We start from the raw sequence: 20,814 nt of genomic DNA, 5'->3' as shown, positions 1-20,814 counted from the left end.
AGCAGAGATGATCCAGAGTGCAAGGGAGAGAGGCAGGCCCACAAGGGATCCCTGGGTAGCATAGAGAGCATACTGCATGTTTTTTAATATATCTGTTCTACATTGCAACATGCATTGGAGCACTCATGCAAAGGCACCATAAGATCCCTGTAAACAAGATGCTTCCTAAAATCAGCATAGACTAGCAGAAGAAAGATATGCAGTTCACCTCCAAGACACACTTCAGGGATTTGCTATCCTCACCAGATGCCACTCATTTCATAGTCTATCTTCCATAGAAAAAAATCCCATGGGAACCCAAAAACACCCTGTGGGCACATTGCTTCATCTAGAAATACCCAAGCCAGCTCTGACAAGCTAGTCCAGATGTCAGGCTGACACAGCATTGCACACAACCTAATATAACGTACTTCTTTGGGGACAACAATTCTGCTTGTAAACACTGACAAGAGCACAAGCAACACAAGTATTGAAACATCTAAAAACGAGAGCTCAGCAAGTTAAAACAGTCTCTGGGATTTGCTAACCTGGGATTTGCTCTACAGAGAAGCCAGTCCCTCCCCAGTGTTTGAGGATGCATCAGGCCAAACAGGCAGCATCAGCTCCCACCCAGGTTCTGGGAAGGACAGAAGGTCCTGCCATGAAGAGAGGTGGATCTGACTACTTTGAATTCAAACAAGTGATCAAATATCTGGGGGGAATGAAGGGGGAAGAGGCAATTCAACATTTTACCATGAAGAAAGCAGTACTCTATGATTGACCCCTGAGACTGATTGTAACATTCCACAGCTGTTTCACTGGCCAGAAGAGTAAGAACAACATTACGGTTTAAACCTCAACCATTAGGCATCCTAAGCTCAGCCAGGTTCAGGTTCCAAGTACTGCATTATCTTATACTTAGTTATTATTGCACTACTACCTACAGGAGAAGAATCTTAGGTTTACATGCAATTAGAGAAGGCTTTAATATATCTCTCTAGTGAAGCTGCTAGTTCTACAGAGAATACCACTGTTACCATTTATGTTCACGCTGCCTGAATCCCACAAATCAGCATAAATCATAGAGGTTACCATGCAGAGGATTAGAGAAATTAGAGGTGAATGCTCACAGCTTGAAGCATCATGGAAGGTAGAGGAAGAGACTACAGGAAAATAGAGCAAAGAGGCATTTAATGGAGCCACTTGGGCCTACAAATCTCAGAAAGGAGAATGATGAGGCCTGAGAGAAGGTATAGACATCCCAGAGTGGGGAGAAAGCTGATGTGTGCCTCACAAAGGTCCAATATGAACAAGGAAAAAAAATCGAGATCTGGAACTGCCGCAAGGTTGAACAAAGTCATCCACCAAACTGCATTCCCCAAAGCAGAGCTGACTTAAAGCAAGGGAAGTAAATACCTTTAAGCATCCTGCAGAACCAGAGATCCAACATAAAAGCCTCTAGTAGTGCACATAATTGATTGGACATTTATGTTAGATTGTGGCTCATAGCTTTATCCATAAGCCTCACTTACAATCAGCTCTAAGGACAAGAGAAGCTACAAATGGGAACACATCCTCATGAACCCTGTAAATCCTTCAAGGGGAAGGATATTACCAACTACCAGACAAGTGCAGACAGCCTCCTTCCATCCTAAAGCATTACTGCAATAGCGCAAACAACAGCAAGGGATTCCAGAGGACAAATGCAAGATGCATCCATTCTACCTGCTTATTTTTAGGAACACCAAGCAACCCCAAATCACAAGTTGTTACATTCCTTTTTGCTCTTCAAAAGTATAAACACCTTCCCCACCAAGTCCATCAGAGTATGGAACATATAGCAAAACCACAAATACTTTATTCAACATGAAACAGAAGTCAAGCTCGTAGGGAACAGGGTTTTTGTTTTAAACTGAGTAAACTACACCAGCTTTGGTTTGTCTTTGTATCATGACACAACTAACAGCATTAGTTGAGCATTTTATCTAACAAATTTCTGCTATAACAGCAAGTTTAAAATTAAGCAACGTCCTCGATCTCTCTTCTAATGAGAGCTGCAGTTTCATGGCACTATCACTAGCTTAAGCAGTTATAGGGAAGCATTTGTATAGCAAAGGCACAAAGGAGTATTTTTTATACCATCACCTAGACTAGTAAGCTCTTAGTAAAGAGCTGAATTCAGTGATCAAGATGGCTCCACCTATAATCTCATGTTTTAAAAAGGACCTACACACAGCAAACGAGTGTAAAAGAAAGAACACCACAAACCAGTCAGCACAGGCTCCCCTAGACACAGTGCATATGTGCAAGTTCATTTTTGCTGCTTTCATGCCACAGTTACCCCATCCGAAAGGAGCAAACCAAATGTGACCTTCCAGCCAACTGCAACGCAGCTACAATTGATCTCCCAGCATCTCCTAAAGACAGGAGGAGCTGGAGGCTGCAATTGTCCAAATATTAAATATCTTTTCAGAGGCATCTGCATGTGATATTTACAATGAGATAAACCACCCTGCAAAACAGACTGAGCAACTGACTCCAGCCTCACAAGCCACAGCGCAGCAAATAGCAAGTATGACTGATTGAGCATATGGGTCACATATTTAACACTGGACCCACACATCCCAAGACACAAAGATGTGCAATCAATGCAGAAAGCCTGCTACAAAGGCTAGGCTTTGAACTCAATTTTCTGCAGTCAGTAATTCTTAAAAGCAACCATCAGTCTCACAGAGATGATGAGCACATAGCAAGTCACACAACACAAAATGAAAAGGTATTTCACGACATCTCACGGTCTGCTACAATTTCAATATTAGACCTGCAGTGTTTTTATCACCTATGCTCTTAGAGCTTAGTTTTACAGTGAAGGGAGAAGGAAAAAAAACACAACAAAACCATAATTCAAATACACACACAAAAAAAAGCTGCAGACCAAGACCTCAGTAACAGATTCCTGAACTTCAAATTCAGGATGCTGGCTACAGCCCACCTCCCAGCAGCCCCATCCTTGGCCCAGAGACATATACTTTCCCCTCCTTTTGTAGGGAGACCCTGAAAATAGCCTCTTTTTGTGTTCCCAACACAAAACCCCACATCTACTAAACACCAGAATACTACTCCCACCCCTCAACACATACATGCCTACATGCCTACATGCCTACATGCCTCAAACACCAGTCTTCTTCTTCCTCCTCACCAACACTTTCTACTGGCCTCAGCTGTAGCTTTTACACCAGGCTGTAAATTGGCTTCTTGGCTACAGCTGTGACAGGTTAACACGGTCCCTTCCAAGGTTAATATGCTCCTGGTATGTTTGGGTTTTGTTTGTGGGGCTTTTGCAGGTGGAAAGGGTTGGTGGGTGTTGTTTGCTGTTTTTTTTTCTCCCAGTCATTCTCTTGTAGTGCTCTTTTGCAGGGCAAATAGCCTTAAAAATTTTGCTATTCCCTTTCTAGAGAATTAATTCAATGCTAATAAAGCCCCTTGTGCTCTGCTGTCCAGGTGGGTAACAGAATCCCCACCTGAAGGAGTTCAGTATTTACCCTGGCTTTTGACATCAGCAAGATGTAGATGTATCAAAGTGAAGCCTCTCACCCAAACTGTTCAGAGCAGAAGCTGGTCTGACAGAACCCCTGAGTCAGGAGCTGGAACCTATTGAGTTTCCTGACAGCCTCCCTCCCTTTCTCCCAGCCTGCTGCTGCTCTCACCAGCTCACATCTCATCAGATGCCAAGACTGTGGTGTCGGGAAGGGAAGGTCTTGAATGATCTTCCATTTCCCCAGCTCCTTGTGAGGTCACTAAGCAGAATTTCATCTCAGCATTATCAAACTGAACTACTTTGATCACTTCAGTCACTTTCTTCCTACCCTCTATCATTTCCCCCTGGGGAGTGAAATGCCTTTGTGTCAAATTGCAAAGCTCCTGAATGCCTTCACAACACAGAGCTGCTGTTCTTCACTCCCAAGCCAGCCAGAGGAACAGGCTGCATAAGATAATCAATGCCTGGATGTGATAGGCACACAAATGAGGAACACAAGTAATAAGGATATAGAGAAAGAGATTTCTTTTTGCTGAGTTTGCAGTCCCAATATTTTTTTTTTTTAATCTAGAAAGTTCACATCAGAAATTGGTCCATTCTGTCCATCATTTAGGAATAACTGTGGGTTTCTTGGTGATGTCAATTAAGATCTCATACAATAGCATCCAGGAGAAATTCCATATATCTCCAGGTAGCCAACAAATGAGTGTCTGGCTCATCACTTTTCAGCTTGACTGCAATGCCTAGGCACACAGCTTTCAACACTCAGGATCCTTTAGTTGGTACAGAATACTGTGACCCTTATCTTAGGCAATGGCACAGCCACAGGCATACCACATTTGCTCTCCATGCCTTCTGCTGGCTCCTCGGGCAGTGCCATGTCCAGTTTGCTGTCACAGAGCTTGTATTTACAATTATGTTCAAATAAACCTGGACACAAAATACCTGAAAGGTTGCTCAGCACCTTCAGTTCTACAGTGCAATGCAGCTGTTTGTCATAAAGGAGAGAAAACAACCATACTCAGGGACCAGGCTAGGACTGTGGAATGAACCCACTGAGAAGGAACCTCTTCATAAACACACACTCACACAGGTGAAACATTAATGCTGTAAAATGGCAAAGCCAGAGTATTGCATTCAGTCCATGTATGCTGTTTCTTTGTCCTTGTCTTTTTTATATCACAACATAAATGCTCATTTGTCTGTATTCCAAAGCAAAGCATACCCACTGCAAACACTTGTCTCTAAAGGAAGAGCACAAAGAGCAGCATGCACCAGTTACTCACCACACTGCTGAGCATCTCCTGGACCAAGGTAGTGCAGTCTCTCACACTGTACGTTCATGACATGCCCCTGGACATGAGTACAGGACACTTGGTCTCTGGAGATGAGTTAGGAGGAGCCTTCTGACACACATCTGTGAGAAGTTTATTTCCATTTGTCCCACAAGCGTGTGATTAAGATCCCTCATCATGGTAAGAAAGACTATGGCAGTCGTTCTATCTGTGGCCTCTGATGCCTGCTGTGGTAGCAACATAAACCACACTACACCTCCTTTCTATCCTTTCCTTTCAGCAAGGTTTGGAGCTGAAGCAGTGAATTTACTCCAGTAACAAAGCTTATCTGCATCAACACAGGCTATTGCATGGAGACTGGCTCCTTTTCCCCCCACTTCCAACACTCTATGAGGCTGAGAACACTTTTGGGCAGCTACCACTGAAGTTTCTTCCAAACATGAGTTTAATTTGTGTTGTACATAACATAAGCCCCCATCTGGAGCTGACCTGCTAACATCTAGCTGAATAAACATAACAACCTTTCTCTTTCTACCTGTTAGGTCAGTAACATTGATTACCCTTGACTGCAGTGGTGGCAGATCTGAACACACAGAAAAGGGAGAACTGAAACTGTACAGGTTGTTTCATGGATTTGTTGTGTGCCATGGGAGCTGGAAATTCAGGGTTGCTTTCCTTTTTTCAGATCTGTGGGATTTGCCAGTCCTGCACTAGGCACTGGTTCCTGTCCACAGCTATTCACATTTTCTCGAGCCACATTATGCAGGGTCAGCAGAAATGAATAATTAAGTCAGAGAAATGCACTTATGAAGATGACATTTGGAATATCAGCAGAAAGAAAGAGTGTTGCAACTCATCTTCATTTTCAGAGGTTTGCTCCTTTTAGCACCAAGTCCTTGGTCCATTTGTCATTGTCACAGTCATTAATGTCATTAGCAGCTTCTGTGCTCCAAGGGTTCAGATGGCACTAAGTGGCCTGAAACATATCCTAGACCATGGGCTTGGCTATGGACTGCCACATCCAAAACACGTGTCACGGCACAATCCTCTCCCAGCCTTCCAGTGGACTCCACAAGAATCATATCCTCTTGGATAAAAGGCTGTGGGTTCATAGTCAAAAGAGTACTTGAGGCAGCAACATCACAAAGACTCTCCTCTATATGCACCTTTTCAACCCCAGAGCTTTGTGTTCTCCAGATGGAAAGAACTGACCTGATGGCAGAATCAGGGATATCCCCTCAGAAATGCCAAATAATCTCAGTGAAAGAAAGGTCCTAGTGCCTACAGCGAGTATTAGTTACCAGCAGGCATGTGAAACGCCCTCCGTTAACTGTGTTCATAGAAGTCTTTAAAGTACATTACTATTAGGAAGATATCAAAGAAACTCTTCATCATGATAGCAACTATTAGTTTGGGTCAGGGCGGTGAAATTGGTTTATTATATGCTGCTCTTCAGACACAGTCTGCCTCTATACTTGCTAAATGTCAAATAATTTATTGACACGGAGCTTTTATCCCTCTCCTGATAGCTGGCACGTCCTCTTCCCATTGAATTCTGTTGGTTCACTTTCTCATGTGAAAGTCAGCAGAAAAGGGGCATGGAGGTCACCCTGGGAAGGTATTGGTCAGACAGAGAGAAAAGAAGCTACCTTTAATTATCCAGGAGAGTGTTTCAGCGCAACCTCAGCAGCCAGCCTTGGCTTGGGGAGCTCGGAGGAGCTGTAAGACACATGGTTATGAGGCAGGTATCATTTTGCATAGTGCTAGGGGATCAGCTTCAATTAAAGATGGCCATCCTATAAAATCTGTAGCATTTACGGCAGTTTGACATTAGAGAGGGAATCCAGAACACTCTCTTAGGATTAGGAGAGCAGACTTCATCCCTCTCAAGTTCACGTACGCTCACCAAGGTTATCTACTCTCACCAGTTTATATAAGTTACCATTATATTAGTGGTTGCACAGGGAATATCCCTTCCATTGACTGCCTGTCTCACTGTGCCTTTTCGTTTCACAAGTCTAGAGTAAACAGACAGACACAATAGACACAATATGGGATGGTTCAACACTGAAAGAAAGTTGCCTTTGGTCCCCTTTTCCCCTTAATCCTCTGCAACCGTTTTCTTGCTGACACCAGCCCTTACAACCTCTGTAGCTGAGCATCACTTCTCCAGCCCCAGGGTTCAGACTAGAGGTCTTGACAGTTCACACACAACTGACAATTACTGTGACAGAGAGATGCAAGGGTAGGCAGCTGCTCCTGCTATGAGATAGCTGTAAGCTACAAAGCTAAAAACAGCAGCTCCTTGAGAAATACTGCCCAAAATGCTCGCCATAGCTTGAGAACATAGGCCTAAACATGGTTTGGTTTTGACAATGATTTTAGTACGTGCTCCTCAGCTCTTATCACTTCCAGCTTGCTCTGAGCACTGACAGCGTTTCTCTGCTCCCTGCTTACACTGCACAGGATTACAGGGTGAACATCTTCCTGCGACAGCAATGGAATGACCCACGGCTGGCGTACAATGAATACCCTGATGACTCCCTGGACCTGGACCCCTCTATGCTGGACTCCATCTGGAAACCTGACTTGTTCTTTGCTAATGAGAAGGGGGCCCATTTCCATGAGATTACCACAGACAACAAGCTTCTGAGGATTTCCAGAAATGGCAATGTCCTCTACAGCATCAGGTGAGGTGGCTCAGTGAGAAGAGCTCTTCCAAGGTAGGGGAGGACAGAGATAGACTCTCACTGTTCAAGCCTAAAATGAGAACACGGACTTTGAGCATGCCATTGGGTAAACAAAAATAGGTCTTTTAAAAATAGGAAATCATACAATTAGCAGTATCATAGCAACATGGTGGGAAGGGGCCCTCTGGAGGTCTCCCATCTAACTCATTCTGATGACTGACAACAGACCAGGTAAGGGGCAGCTTCTTCTGGCCAAACTGAAATACTTCACTTCCAATCACATCCACTCTTCATTTTGAGCCAATGAAATGAAGATCAAACTTCACGAGTTTAAAGATGGAGAGTTTAAGTCTATGTTGAAGATTCTCTTCACTTCACATAGAACATAAATTAGCCTAAGGTACACACACCCCTCTCACACTGCAGCTCCCAGCAGTACCCATGGGGAATCAAAAACAGCATGGAGCTGTAAAATGGAAAATAGCTTAATGCTGCCATGTAGACAGCCTCCATCAAACATCAAGGTGGTTCCAGCCCAAAAACCACCTCCCTGGTGGCCAAAGCAGTAAGAGAATTGCCATGCGTGTTGGCTGAATGTGGAAACCTCACAGTTCTTCATTTCTAAAGCCAGGCAGGCAGTAAACTGCCACCACCAGCTTGGTAGCGAGTGTGGCACAGGGTCCTGTTCCAGGTGGGTTTGCAGGAGCACAGAGGGAGAGTACTGGGTCACCCCAACACTGGGAATGCTCTGCAAAACAGAGCAATAACTCAGCAGGGCACATGGAGCAATGGCTGATCCTCATTTTCAAGGCAAAAACTTGAAAACCCTTTGGGTCTTGTTTTAAAAACAGAACTTTCCTATCTCCCTCTTCTCCAGATGAAGATACAGGTTTCTTTTTAAGGACATTTCCCTGTGAAAACCAAAAAGAAAGAGGACATTCATGGTGGAAGAGCATAATGTAAATGCAAAGTTTCTAAAAGGAAAAACAGTCTTTCCCTTTTAAAAAACGTTTCCATCTCAAGTGCTCTGCAATTTGCTAACTGGCTTGCTGCTACTCCTGTTTGCAATACTCAAACTCTAGTCAAGGCACTTACAAGAAGGTGAACTTTGTCCCGTGGCTCAGCATGTTCAGAACTGGGTTCACCCAAAATCATCCTTGAGGGCTTCACTCTTTGCCCCCTTCTCAGCACACTTGTCCAACATGTGCTCAGCACCTCAAGACCTTGTCATAGCCACAGTCACCCATTCCACATCTGGCAGTACATTTACAGCAAATTCTCAAGGGGCTTGTCTAAAGATGTAATGGAAGGTTTCTCTCTCTGATTGATCAGAGACTTAATCCGCTGACAGAGATGTGATGAGAAAAACAAAGTGAGCAAAAGCTAGTGGTGACTCTATGCTAAGGTGTTTGCTTAAATACAGTGCAGTTGCTTAATGCAGTCTCTTAAAGAGGAAACTGGAGCAGATTTAATCTTTCTGCTGTCACATCTTCTGTCCCAACATGCCTCTAAACTCAAGCAGAGAATTTCTTCCAACATTAGGGTTGAAGTTAAAGTACCTTTCCCTCCTGCTATGTTTCTCATAAGTCTGATGATAGAAAAATTGAGTTCCTGTTCCCCCAGCTGATTCCCCTATTTCTACATCAAGGCAAAGAGCTGAACAATCTCAACACTTCAAAGAACAGCATTTTCAGTATTATGAAACCAAATAGTCTAGCTATCTGAATCGAACCATTTAATATCAGTTTGTTGAACCAAACAAATACTTTGAGTACAGATCACGATACGGGGCAGCACAGCAATATACCACAGAACATGCAGCCTGCACCTAGTGGAAAATGGAGCTTGAGAGAAAAAAATTGGGGTCGCAAGATGCACAGCAGGAATTCAGGAAGATACAGAGGTTCTTATTGACTTACCACAGGGCATTTTCCCTGCAGAAAAGCCTTTCCCACTGAAGTCTCTCTTTTCCCCCAGAGCAATGTGTGATTTTGACCAAACTTGTCTGCTTTTTCTGACACAGAAATGTTCTGTTCAAAGATCTTGAAACAGTCCCAGTCTCTAGAAACACATCTGGGGTGTCCAGAGAATGGGTTTAGGCTTGATGCTAATCCAGACAGTTGTGAACCTAAGGCAAGAAATGAAGACCAAAGCAGCAAAACTGGTGTGGGAACTCTTTGTTCTGCACAACATTACAATGAAATGCCACCTGCAGCAGGTGACTCTGTTGGCACTTGTATCACAGACCCAAACACTCAGCATTTCTGATGCTTTCCAAAAGCACATGTGAAAACAAAGGCAGGGAAGAGGTGAATGATCAGTCATTCCTGAAGCACGTCAGTGTGTCTTGGTCAAGGTACCTGTTGTAGCACTGGGTGTCCGCGAAGGTTCACCCCCTCATCAGTACCACAAACTGTCTTCTCTCCTCAGGATCACGCTGACTCTGGCCTGCCCCATGGACCTGAAGAATTTCCCCATGGATGTACAGACGTGCATCATGCAGTTAGAAAGCTGTGAGTCCTGAGCACATCTCCATCCCCGCCATCACCCTCCCCAGCTGCAACCCATCCCCAGTTCAGCCTTGCTCAGGATTTTCCATTCATTCAGCATATGTGACATTTCCTAAGGAAGCCAAACCTTAAAAGATCCCACATGAGGTGCCCTGGCTTGCTGATATTTACATTAGCTTTTCACTTTGGAGGAAAAAGGGGAAAGTGCTTTCAGCTGCAAACAGTATTTTTTCTCTGTGGGTGAACATTTGCCCCTTGCACATGTTGCTTATCCCAGAGGAGGGAAAGATGATGGCAATTTCTTTCAGAGAATGAGGTCAAGTTGGAAAAAATAGCAAACAGCTCAAAAAGCCAAATTCAAGAAAAAATGTGATTTGTTGCAGATGATTCATTGAACACCCATCTCAGCTGAGTGCAGGTCATCACCCTGGCTTTTATCACATGCACAAGCAGTTTTGCCTCAACCCAAATGCTATTCATTACAGCATTGCCAAAGAAGGCCAGGATAGGTCCCTGCCTCCAAACACAGCCTTCTTGTACAAGTCTGACCCTTTCCAGATCAGTGTTTAATATGTGTTTCACATGGTATTTGTCTCCTCCTGTCGATAGTTGGCTACACAATGAATGATCTCATATTTGAGTGGCAAGAAAAAGGAGCCGTGCAAGTTGCTGATGGGCTGACATTGCCTCAGTTTATCCTCAAAGAAGAAAAAGACTTGAGATACTGCACAAAACACTACAACACAGGTCAGTGCTGGTTACCTTTAGCTGCTGGGTTCATCAGTATGGAACTTGGGACTGTGTTTACCAGAGTCTCTTGTTACGTCTGATGGCACTCTGGTGATACCACCCTTGTCCTACACAGCTACATACCTATAAATACACATAGATACATTGCCAGTGTATATATATATATGTATATAGCAAATAAAAAGCTAACAGGCACAAATGTGTGGAACTCTCTTGTCCTCAGGAACATCTGCATCAGTTCAAGAGTGTTTGGCCTGGACCTTCTCTCCCAGCACCTTCTTTTGTCTTTGATGTAAGGGTGCAAATGAAACTTAAGTGACAAAGGACATACTGCCAAGAACTATTTGCTATGATGATGTTGTACATTGACAGTTCAGAACTGGGCAACAGCTGTTAATTTCCTCCTTTAACAAGATTCCAATTCTAGGCAATGCAAGGAAAGTCCCCAGACAATAGTGGAAAACAGGAGGCTCACCGTACTTTATCAGTAATATTCCATGTATCTCCCATCATTCCCAGGCAAGTTCACCTGTATAGAAGCTCGTTTCCACCTGGAGCGGCAGATGGGTTATTATTTGATCCAGATGTACATTCCCAGCCTCCTTATTGTCATTCTGTCCTGGATTTCCTTCTGGATCAATATGGATGCTGCACCTGCTCGTGTTGGCCTGGGGATCACCACAGTGCTCACTATGACCACACAGAGCTCTGGTTCTCGAGCATCACTGCCCAAGGTAGGGAACACATTTATCTTGACAGAAGGGCAAAATGTCCCTTTCGTGGGGACAGCACACAAATAAGCACACAGATCCTCCTGCTCAACCCAAGAGACATTTAGCTGCCATTGGACTATTCCAGTTTAAGGGCAAGCAGAACAAATCCTAGTCTCTTCCTGCAATTTTAGCAAGGTTTCTCTGTCTAGCAGCAAAACACCCCTTAAGAGTCAGCATTCACCCCAAGATCCACCACAGCTCTCAGTAGCCAAGAGATCTGTACCTTGCAAACCCCTGCAACAACCACACATGGATATGCACTCTGCATTCTTGCTTTTTACTCACTTGACCATCACACTTTTAAAATAGAATTGAATTTCCCTATTACGAAGCACTTCTGGTATGATCAGATTGGACTACTGTTTTCCTTGCAAATAAAGCATCACCATGCAGACCAGGATAAATTAAAAACTAAGGAATTATTGCTACTTAAGATCCCAGAAGCAGTTTCAATGACATACATTCATGGCAAATGAGCTAAAATTTGATATAGAAGAGCAGCTGCCAACCATATCATATCTTGATCAACTCCCTCCGAAGCCCTTGGGAGTAACATGTAAAATGGCAAGCAAAAAGGCATTTTGGTGAAGAAGCCACCCTACCTCAGTCTCTCTCTCTGGCTCCTAGGTATCCTACGTGAAGGCCATAGACATCTGGATGGCCGTGTGCTTGCTGTTTGTGTTCTCTGCACTGCTAGAGTATGCTGCCGTCAACTTCGTGTCTCGGCAGCACAAAGAGCTGCTCAGGTTCAGAAGGAAGAGAAGGCATCATAAGGTAATACATAAAGCATGAAGGACACTGCTGACATCTGTCCCAGCAGAACATCAATACATGGCCAATTGAACCAAGCCTCTAGCTCCCAGGGGAGTCCTTAGTATATGCTCAGGTGCTAACGAGGGTCACACATCAAAAAGCAGGGCTACCTCAATGAATTGTGTCTCTTCTAACAGTCTGCTGACCCCAGCAGCTGGTTTTTGTTAGCTAGCCAGGTGGCCTAAGCCAAAAGGGTTGTTCTCAACTGAACAGTTCTCACACAGCAATGTACTGGCCTGAGCTCTCCTTAAAAGACTCAGGGAGGGCTGGGAGGAGGTGGGCAGGGAGGTGTGCGGGATGTCTCTCAGAGAGAGAACAGCATCCCCAACAAGACAGCCTGCATTAGCCTGGAGGTAAGTGACACCTCTTTTGTCTCTGTCATCTCTGTGGTCAAAAGCATCTGCTTCTCAGACTGACTGCAAATTCCTTCCAGAAGGAAAGAGCATTATTCTCAGGCTTAGCCTTGCTCCATGCTTACTCACCATGACTGATGCCAATCCAAGCATGTGTGCCTCACACAGATGCACATCTCCTGCAGCCTGGACTCTACTAGCTTTAGGCTGGGGTACCACAGTAAAGATTTCACCTCACAGGATGCGCTAGAAAGGAACATAAAGGTGACTGTGATGACAAGACCAAAGACACCTAAAAAATGTCCTTAATTAACTAGTAGAATCAAGTAGGTGGTATCCCATTTTCTGCACCAGGCCGATGGGCTGCCCTCAAGCTGGCATGAAAAAACCAGTAACATTGCTAAGGGAAAATATGATGGAAAATTTTGCAGATGGGAATCTCAAGAGAGCCCCTAGGAGACTGCCAGGGTCTGCCTAAAATATTCCCCATAGGTATTTGTCTACCCTCCATTTTAAAGAGTCTTCTATGATTCATCCCATTCAGAGACCTCCCCATTCCATGGCTTCACAGTCCCAGCCATTAAAAGTCTTTCCCAGGGTCCAACTTGTTCCACAGCAGTTCACAGTGTGTGCTTGGAGAGCAAGTCAAGGAGCAGGAGTCCCTGGTCTCTATAGATTTGCCTCTCTCTGCTTCAGTTATCATATCTGCAAAGCAGAAGATAACTGTTCACTTGTACCCAACCCAGTCAGGACCAGGGATGAAAAGTGTGAGACAAACGCAAGGGAAAAGGAGCAACAGATGAGACCATCAGTATCCTGCCAACTGAAAACCAGCTGAGGCAGTTTTGGTTCTGAAGATGCAGCCTGCTTAATAGATCCAAAGTAAAACCACCCAACAGAGGTGCTTCATAGTGCTTTTATCTCTTAATCTAGACTCAGGCATCCCATCTCTGGAGCTATGCTGTTGTATGCAGATCAGTCTGTTGATACAACAGTAAGAAGAGAAAAAACACTTAATACACAAATGAGTTTAAAAGGTCTTTGCCAGAAATGTTCCGTGAAACACAAGGCTGCTATTACAATCCCTGCTCAATCTCACAGCAATTTAATTGGAACAAAGCATAAACAAAAGCACTTGCAAGAGCAAAAGGAACAAGATTTGCAGGTTTATCAGAAAACTGGGAGCTGGCTGCAAATATGCAAATGGATTAGTGCAGCTGCCAAAGAACCTAATTGCTCTGTCCTGATGTCCTCACTTGTCTGGGTATCTCTGCCTAGTTTAGGCATGACATGCCAGGCTGAAAACAAGTGAGAAGCTGCAGTGCTCCATGCTGATGGAGACAGCTGGGGAGAGGACCAGCTCATGCCCACATTTATTAGGTCTGTCCAAATCAAATCCTACTAGCCATTCTTCACAGCTCAGTGTGCTTGACAATGTGCTATGATCTGGCATTAATACAAGTGAAACCAGACAAATGTGTTTCTTAGTTTCCTCAGACTCAGATGTAAGCTGCTAGCTCATTGTCATCATTAAGAGTCTTTTTTCCTCTCTAAAAACTAAAATAGAAATCAATGAACGTTTGTTGTCAGGTTTCAATTGACCCTTTCTGTTTATGAGCCACCTCTTGCCTCCTTCTGTCTGGAAGGACACAACCAGAGCAGGGAAGAATTATCCAAATGCCTGCAAAATTGTCTCAGCCAGGACTCAGAAATACGTAAGCCAGTTGGCAGATCACACAACTCACCACATGGCCACCCTCTCCCAAAAGATACAAGAAAAAGAAGGCTTGATTTCATTTGGGTTGTTTTGCTTTGCTCAGATATGCCAGCGTGCTCTCCCTTCTGCTCCCGCCCCCAGCACAGTGCCTCCATCCCATGCAGCTATCTGCTCAATATAGAGGCCATCCAGAAAAGACCCTGCAAAGGAAGGCAAAAGGGGCAGCAGGCACATTGGGTAGGCAGGTTATGAGAAAGGGGCCAATAGGTCAGTGTTGAGGGCCTTCTTTGTTAGTGCCACTGGTCTAACAATTAGTCTTGGTGACTTGTAGTCAAGAGCTTCGGGTTGCTGACCCTGCCTATGCAACTCATTGGTTGTGTTTCTTTGGCCAGACTCGGTTTTCCCTGTGATTACATCCCCATGTTCAATAAAATAGGGTTAAAATAATTCTGAGAAGCCCACAAGGCCTCCACCAAAACAGCAATATCATTTGCCATCAGACTGGAAAGTAAATTAGCTTTTTCCCTAAAACTGGAATTAGCACAAGCAGCCACACGTTACCATTGACTTGCTGAAGGGCACTTCAGGTCCTTACCTAAAAGATGGCTTGTGGGGAGGTACTGTGGTGTTTGAGGTGTCCCATGGCTGCAAGCAGAGGGCGGGTGGCACACTGACTGCAGAGGTCTTTTCCTGGACAGGTCTCGGCGCCTGCACAATCCATGTAACTCTGTAGGAAGTCTCGTGCTGCAGCTTCAACTATGTGAGTTACATGGAGCCCACTCCTTCTGGGCAAGCTGGTAAAGCACAAGCAAAGCAAAGAAGGTGTTGACAGGAGCAGGGGTGGGGGGGAAAGGCAGAAGCAAAACAGGGGATGCAATTGGAAAAATAAAAGCAGTACCATAAACCCTTCAAATATGTCAAAAACTGGGGTGGAAGTCAGTCCTGTTCTTCATGGGATGCCTGAATCCCCTGATTTGCATCTGTGCATAACACAGCTGGCACCCCTCTATAAGGCTGATCTCCCAAGAGCAGAGGGTTTGGCCAAGGGTGCTGAGGTCGGGGAATGAAGGAGGCATCTTTCCCTTGCAGAGCAGGAAGCTGTCAGTGGAGAGCCTTATAGCAAGGGTGCACTGTCTATATCTCATTGTAAGTAGAGTCCCATGCTGAATCTGTTTCAGGAGGACGAAGCTGGCGAAGGCAGGTTCAACTTCACTGCCTATGGCATGGGACCAGCTTGCTTACAAGCCAAGGATGGCATCTCCGTCAAGGGTGCCAACAACAATAACACAGCCAACCCTGTTCCCCCGCCGTCCCGCTCCCCCGAGGAGATGCGGAAGCTCTTCATTCAGCGAGCCAAGAAGATTGACAAGATCTCCCGCATTGCCTTCCCCATGGCATTCCTCATCTTCAACATTTTCTACTGGATCATCTACAAGATCGTCCGCAGAGAGGATGTGCACAACCAGTGAGGGAAGGGGAGCAGCTGGGAGGGAGCGAGCGATCCTCTATATATGTGCAATAGCAATGCAGCAATGCATGAATTTAAGAATGCGGCAATATCTACTAAAACAAAAGGGGGGAGGGAGGCTGGGAGGGACTTCTAATCATGTGAACTGAGGAAAACAGGCACAGGGAGGAGAAAAAAAGCCAGCTCTTGATCTTGGGAGTGCAGGGTGGGGGTTAGTCTTGCAGCATAGGAAGGTTTGGATTGCTCCAGCTGCAATCCAAGCAGTGTAATATATTAATATATATTCATGCTTAATTATAATGCAAAGAGAAAACAATCAAAAAAAAGATAAACAAAAAAAAAAATCCTTTTTTTAGCCTATTAACAGCTTAGATTCTCAAGTCACTGGAATGTTCATGATTCCATGTGCAGAAATGACTGCAATTACGCTTTATCTGACTTTTGCTATAGAAAGGCCATACCAGTCAAGCACGTGGGGAAAGAAAGCCCTAATGAAAGGAAAAAAAAATAGGAAAATCATTCTATGCTTCTCTAGGTTTTGCACTTTGAAAACTGGAAACTTAAGAAAGAGGCTGTGGGTTGTTGTTTATTTTATATGTTTACTTTTTTAGTCACGGGTTTGCTGATCAAACACTTTGTGACTTTTGGATAGAGGAAAGCAAATACATCACCTCTCTCATCCCCATCAGAGAGCATCCAATGGGAAACCCGATAAGGACATCAGGGCCTTCATCAGAAATTGCAGGTAGCTTCTGTCCTTTGAAATGACCTGGCAGGATTTGAGTCCCAGGAAGCAGAAATACTCTTCAGAACATAAGAAATGATGACTAGAAATGATGAAGGACTTTGAAAACAGCTCTTTCTTTCTTTATGTTTTTCCAACCCTCTTTCTGCCATGTTTGCTTACAATTGGGGGTGGAAATGATTATAGTTAAAATATAAAGAAAACAAGCATATCCATGCCTTGTTGCAACAGGGCCGGGCAAGTGGCAATAGTGTCAGTAAAGGGGTGGGTGGGGGGAGGTGTGTATAGAGAGAGCAGTTCTTATTTTCAGACATTTCATAGCAGTAATATTAATAGCAAAGCTGGGCCAATGGACCCAAAACTCTATTTTTGTATCTATTTTGGTGCTGCATTTATCTTTAACGCAGATAGGAAGATAGAGCAGCTGCTACCCAGCAGAGCCCTGGGGGAGGCTGGCACAGTTTGGTGGGGATAGGGAACTGGGGGAGGGTGATGGGAATGGGTGAGCAAATGGTTGCTTCCCCTTTGACAAAGTGGTAGCACAGATTGGTGTTAGATTTTGGGGTGGGGGGACACACCAAATGCCTCCAGGGTGCTATTTGGAAACCTGGGTTGGGGCTGGCATGGACGAGTCAAGGGCTTGATGTCCCACTTGCCTCTCCAGCAAGGCAGTTCAGTCATGTTTGCACTTTAGCAAGGGAGGTGAAAGACAGCAAGAAGGAAGAGACAATCAGTCTGCACTGAAGCACTTGGGTCTGGGTTAGGCAGTAGAAGGCGGAGAGACAAATGGTACCCAAGGGGTGCATCCACTTTCCCATCTCCTGCTCAGCACCAGGTCACAACTGACCTAGGCTGTAGCTTTGAGGCTTGCATTGGGGACAGACAGGCTCCTGCATCCTCCATGGCACCTGGAACAGCTCAAAGAATAGGTCCAGTCTGAGCCAGGTCAGCAGGGTCCAAGCCTGGGACAGGAGGTGGGAATTTGTGCTCAGCCACAGGTGTCCCAGGCAGTGCAGCAAGAGGCAGCTATGGGAGAGGGTAGGAGAGCACTGGGACCTGCGAGGTCTCCTAGCGCAGGGTTAGTGCCAAGAGGAAAAAGCCCTTGGGTAGAGGGACACCCATCTCCACAGCTGCCAATTCAGCACCTTTCACCAGCACTAAATACACTTTATTTAAAGAAAAAAAATATGTAAAGAAAGTAACCAAGGATAAGAACAGTAAGTTAAAAAAGGAAGGAAACAGAAAAACATGGTGGGCATGGCATGGACTAGGGCAAATGACAATATTTCCTAATGCTTTGGCAAAGGCCACCTAGCTTTGAGTCCCATTGCACTGCTGGAACAGGGAAAGGCTATGCGATACCAATGTGAACCAGTACATCAGCCCCTTCCCACCTCCCAAGGAGCAGAAAACCCTAGGATTGCTCCTTCCGCTGGCAGGCAGCTCTTCCCCAGGCAGGGAGATCTCAAGCTGAGGAGCAGAGGCGTTATCTGCTGCGAGGACAACAACTTCCTGAGCCTTGGCCGTGGCCCCGGGCTGCTGCTGGCTCTGGTTTTGCTTGCTGCATTATTGAACTGTCCCTGTGCGCAACAGCCGGACATGCCAACTGCTCGTTGCGCAAGTGCTCGCAACGGTGCATCCTTGTCTGAGATGAAAGGCAAATCCAGAGAAATTCCCCTCCCTGCCCAGCAGCAGGGATTGGCTTGGCAGCCCATGCACCACTGCTCCTCGCTCATGCAAGGCTGGCATGTGGAAGAAAGGTCCTGCTTCGATGCCCAGATGCTGGAATCAGGCACTTTGGTTGAGGTCCACAGGACTTTTCAGTCTCCCAGGCTACTTAGGACAGCTCATGGGGCACAGCCAGCTGCAGGGCTGTGGGTTTGCTTCCTAGTGGGAGCTGCTTTAAGGGTTTGACTGTGAATTGTTGATCCCATGCAGCATCCTCTCCCCAAGTACTTTTCGACTCTACATCCCAAGGGGAAGATCAGAACAAGGAGAATACATTCCCACTTCACTTAATTCTGCTCCAGCTTAGAGAAGGGCTCTGAAACTAAAGAAGAAGCCTATGTTCATCCTAGATCTATTGCTTGGAGATGCAGACAAACTCATAGTTACTGTTTCACTAAACCTCCAGCGTCACTTCTTGGCAAGGAGTAAGGCCAGAGGGAGTCAAATTTGGGACTAGAAAACATAAGAAAGATACCTGTGGTTCCTGCTAGTGGAGCCCATGGAAGGTTAGGGACTGAAGTAAGAACCCTTACCACTTACCATGCTTCCTTTGCATCCACTTCAACCCTGCCAACCGCTGGGCACGTTTGATGCTCACCATAGGCTGTGTTATTTTCTCTTCATTAAGCAGCCAGTTTCCATTCTGGCCATTTTCCAGCCCCAGGGCTGCCTGCATGGTGACAGCAAGCAGAACACACATCCCAACAAGAAACGTGCTGGGGTCTTGGCATGGGTCTGGTGCTACTGAGATTGCTGTCCCACAGATGTCCTGCCAGACAGTTCCATCACACAGGCAAGACCTTAGACTCTCCTAGGAGCCCCTGGCAAGTCTGTGTTGCTTTCAAACATTTTTCTCCATCTGTATTAGGCTATGTTTAGTCTTCATATTGCAACAGAGCTTGCTTTGATAACCTATCTCATCTTCAAAGCAGGCTGCTTTAACAGTGCCAGCAATTATATTAGTAAGAACATAAAGGATTTAATATTGTAGGATAGCTTCCAGGCATATTGGGATGGAATTTAATGCGGTAATTGTTAGCTTTTGTTAAGAGCAAGACTCAGAAGCAAAACTTCTGATCGAGAGACAGCAGTTGGTCTGGCAGCAAAGAGAGAAAATAGGGTCCTAATTCACTTAGATTATTTGAAAAACAGAGCTTTGTCACGTATAGTATTATTTCCAGGTGTTGCTGGGAATGCATCACTTCATGAGCAGGAATTATTTTTCCTTATATATAACTGTAAAGAAAAAAAAAGTAGGATAAACTTATTATTTTTTGGTAGACGAATGCTTCCCACTAATTCTTGATTAAAGTGGCTTTCCATCTGCAATCACAGTAGCATGGAAATCCAAGAGAGATCCTGAAGAGGGTCCAGGACAGACCAGAAAACACACGGTCTGCTACAGACTGCAAGGCTGAGCCTGGACCCTGGCTGAGCACCAGCTTGCCTTTAAATACTTAAGGCAGGGTCACTGGCTTCACAGGTCTGGTAGTGCTCTTGCTCCTGTCCTAGAAAACGGGGACTGGGGAACTCTGCTCCTTGAAGCACCAAACAATTCCAGATACTGAACATTCGCTTGTCCTGCAAACAGGAAACTCCTTGCTTTGGCTGTTATTTCCCCCAGACTTTTCTAGGAGTTTTTTTTTCTTCCTTCTGTCTCTTCTGAAGATCTTTAATTTTAAGGCAAATTCAAGGCAATTCAAATCACACTATTGGTTGTCCTTTATCTTGACTGTAATTTGATGACCTTGTTTCGTTTCCTAATACTGGTGGAAAAAAGATTTGAAGTACTTAAAATACATATTTTTTTAAAAAGAAAGGAACATAGGAAAGGAGCAAAGACTTACAAATGGTGCCATATTTTTCCATGGATTTTATACAATCATATTTTTGTACTGTACTACCATTCCTTAATAAAACATAGTTCTATCCCTGTGCCAAAGACAGACAATCTCTTTCAATACTCCATTCCTTACTACAAAACCTTGCTACAGGCAGCAATAAATAAAGTAATATGGACCTCTTCTCTTTCAACACCCAACCCTACCAGTGCAGCCGGAGGTCTGCCCGTCCATGGACATTGTGCATCTCCTGTCTAGTACCTGTGAGCAGCATGTCCTGCCCTGCTGGAGCATCCCACAGGCTCAGGTCAGCAAAAAAAAACATCTGCCCCCTTCCCTGTTAGGAAGCACCTGATGCTCTCCTGTCTTGCTCCCAGTAAGGGGTATCTTGTGCTTCTCCTGCTTCAATAGATTTCCATCACTTGTACAGAGACAGTATATTATTTAAGTAGAAAATTGAGATACTTGATCATTCTTCAGGGTGCTAGGATGAGCACCAAAGCAGAAGCTAATATTCAGTAATTTTAGCATCTTCAAAATTACTCAAGGTCCTTTTAGGTCTTCTCATCACTTTATCTCCTCCTTAATTATTTCTTAATGGCAGTTGTTCATCT

General features: G+C 44.8%; 1 protein-coding gene across 2 annotated transcripts in view; it reads left to right on the top strand.

Annotated features, from left to right (window-relative positions):
* The window catches only part of GLRA1 (glycine receptor alpha 1), a 36,337-nt gene extending 20,450 nt beyond the window's left edge, over positions 1–15,887 (top strand). For both annotated transcript variants that reach the window (XM_005147184.2, XM_005147185.2), the window contains exons 4-9: positions 7,279–7,502; positions 9,933–10,015; positions 10,622–10,759; positions 11,282–11,496; positions 12,163–12,309; positions 15,597–15,887. In XM_005147184.2, the coding sequence (XP_005147241.1) occupies positions 7,279–7,502; positions 9,933–10,015; positions 10,622–10,759; positions 11,282–11,496; positions 12,163–12,309; positions 15,597–15,887 (1,098 nt within the window). The remainder of the gene's footprint in view (positions 1–7,278; positions 7,503–9,932; positions 10,016–10,621; positions 10,760–11,281; positions 11,497–12,162; positions 12,310–15,596) is intronic.
* The last annotated feature ends 4,927 nt before the right edge of the window (positions 15,888–20,814 follow it).

This window comes from Melopsittacus undulatus, chromosome 10, assembly GCF_012275295.1.
Source record: "Melopsittacus undulatus isolate bMelUnd1 chromosome 10, bMelUnd1.mat.Z, whole genome shotgun sequence".
NCBI classification, from domain to species: Eukaryota; Metazoa; Chordata; class Aves; order Psittaciformes; family Psittaculidae; genus Melopsittacus; species Melopsittacus undulatus.
This window is presented reverse-complemented; position numbering and strand designations above follow the sequence as displayed.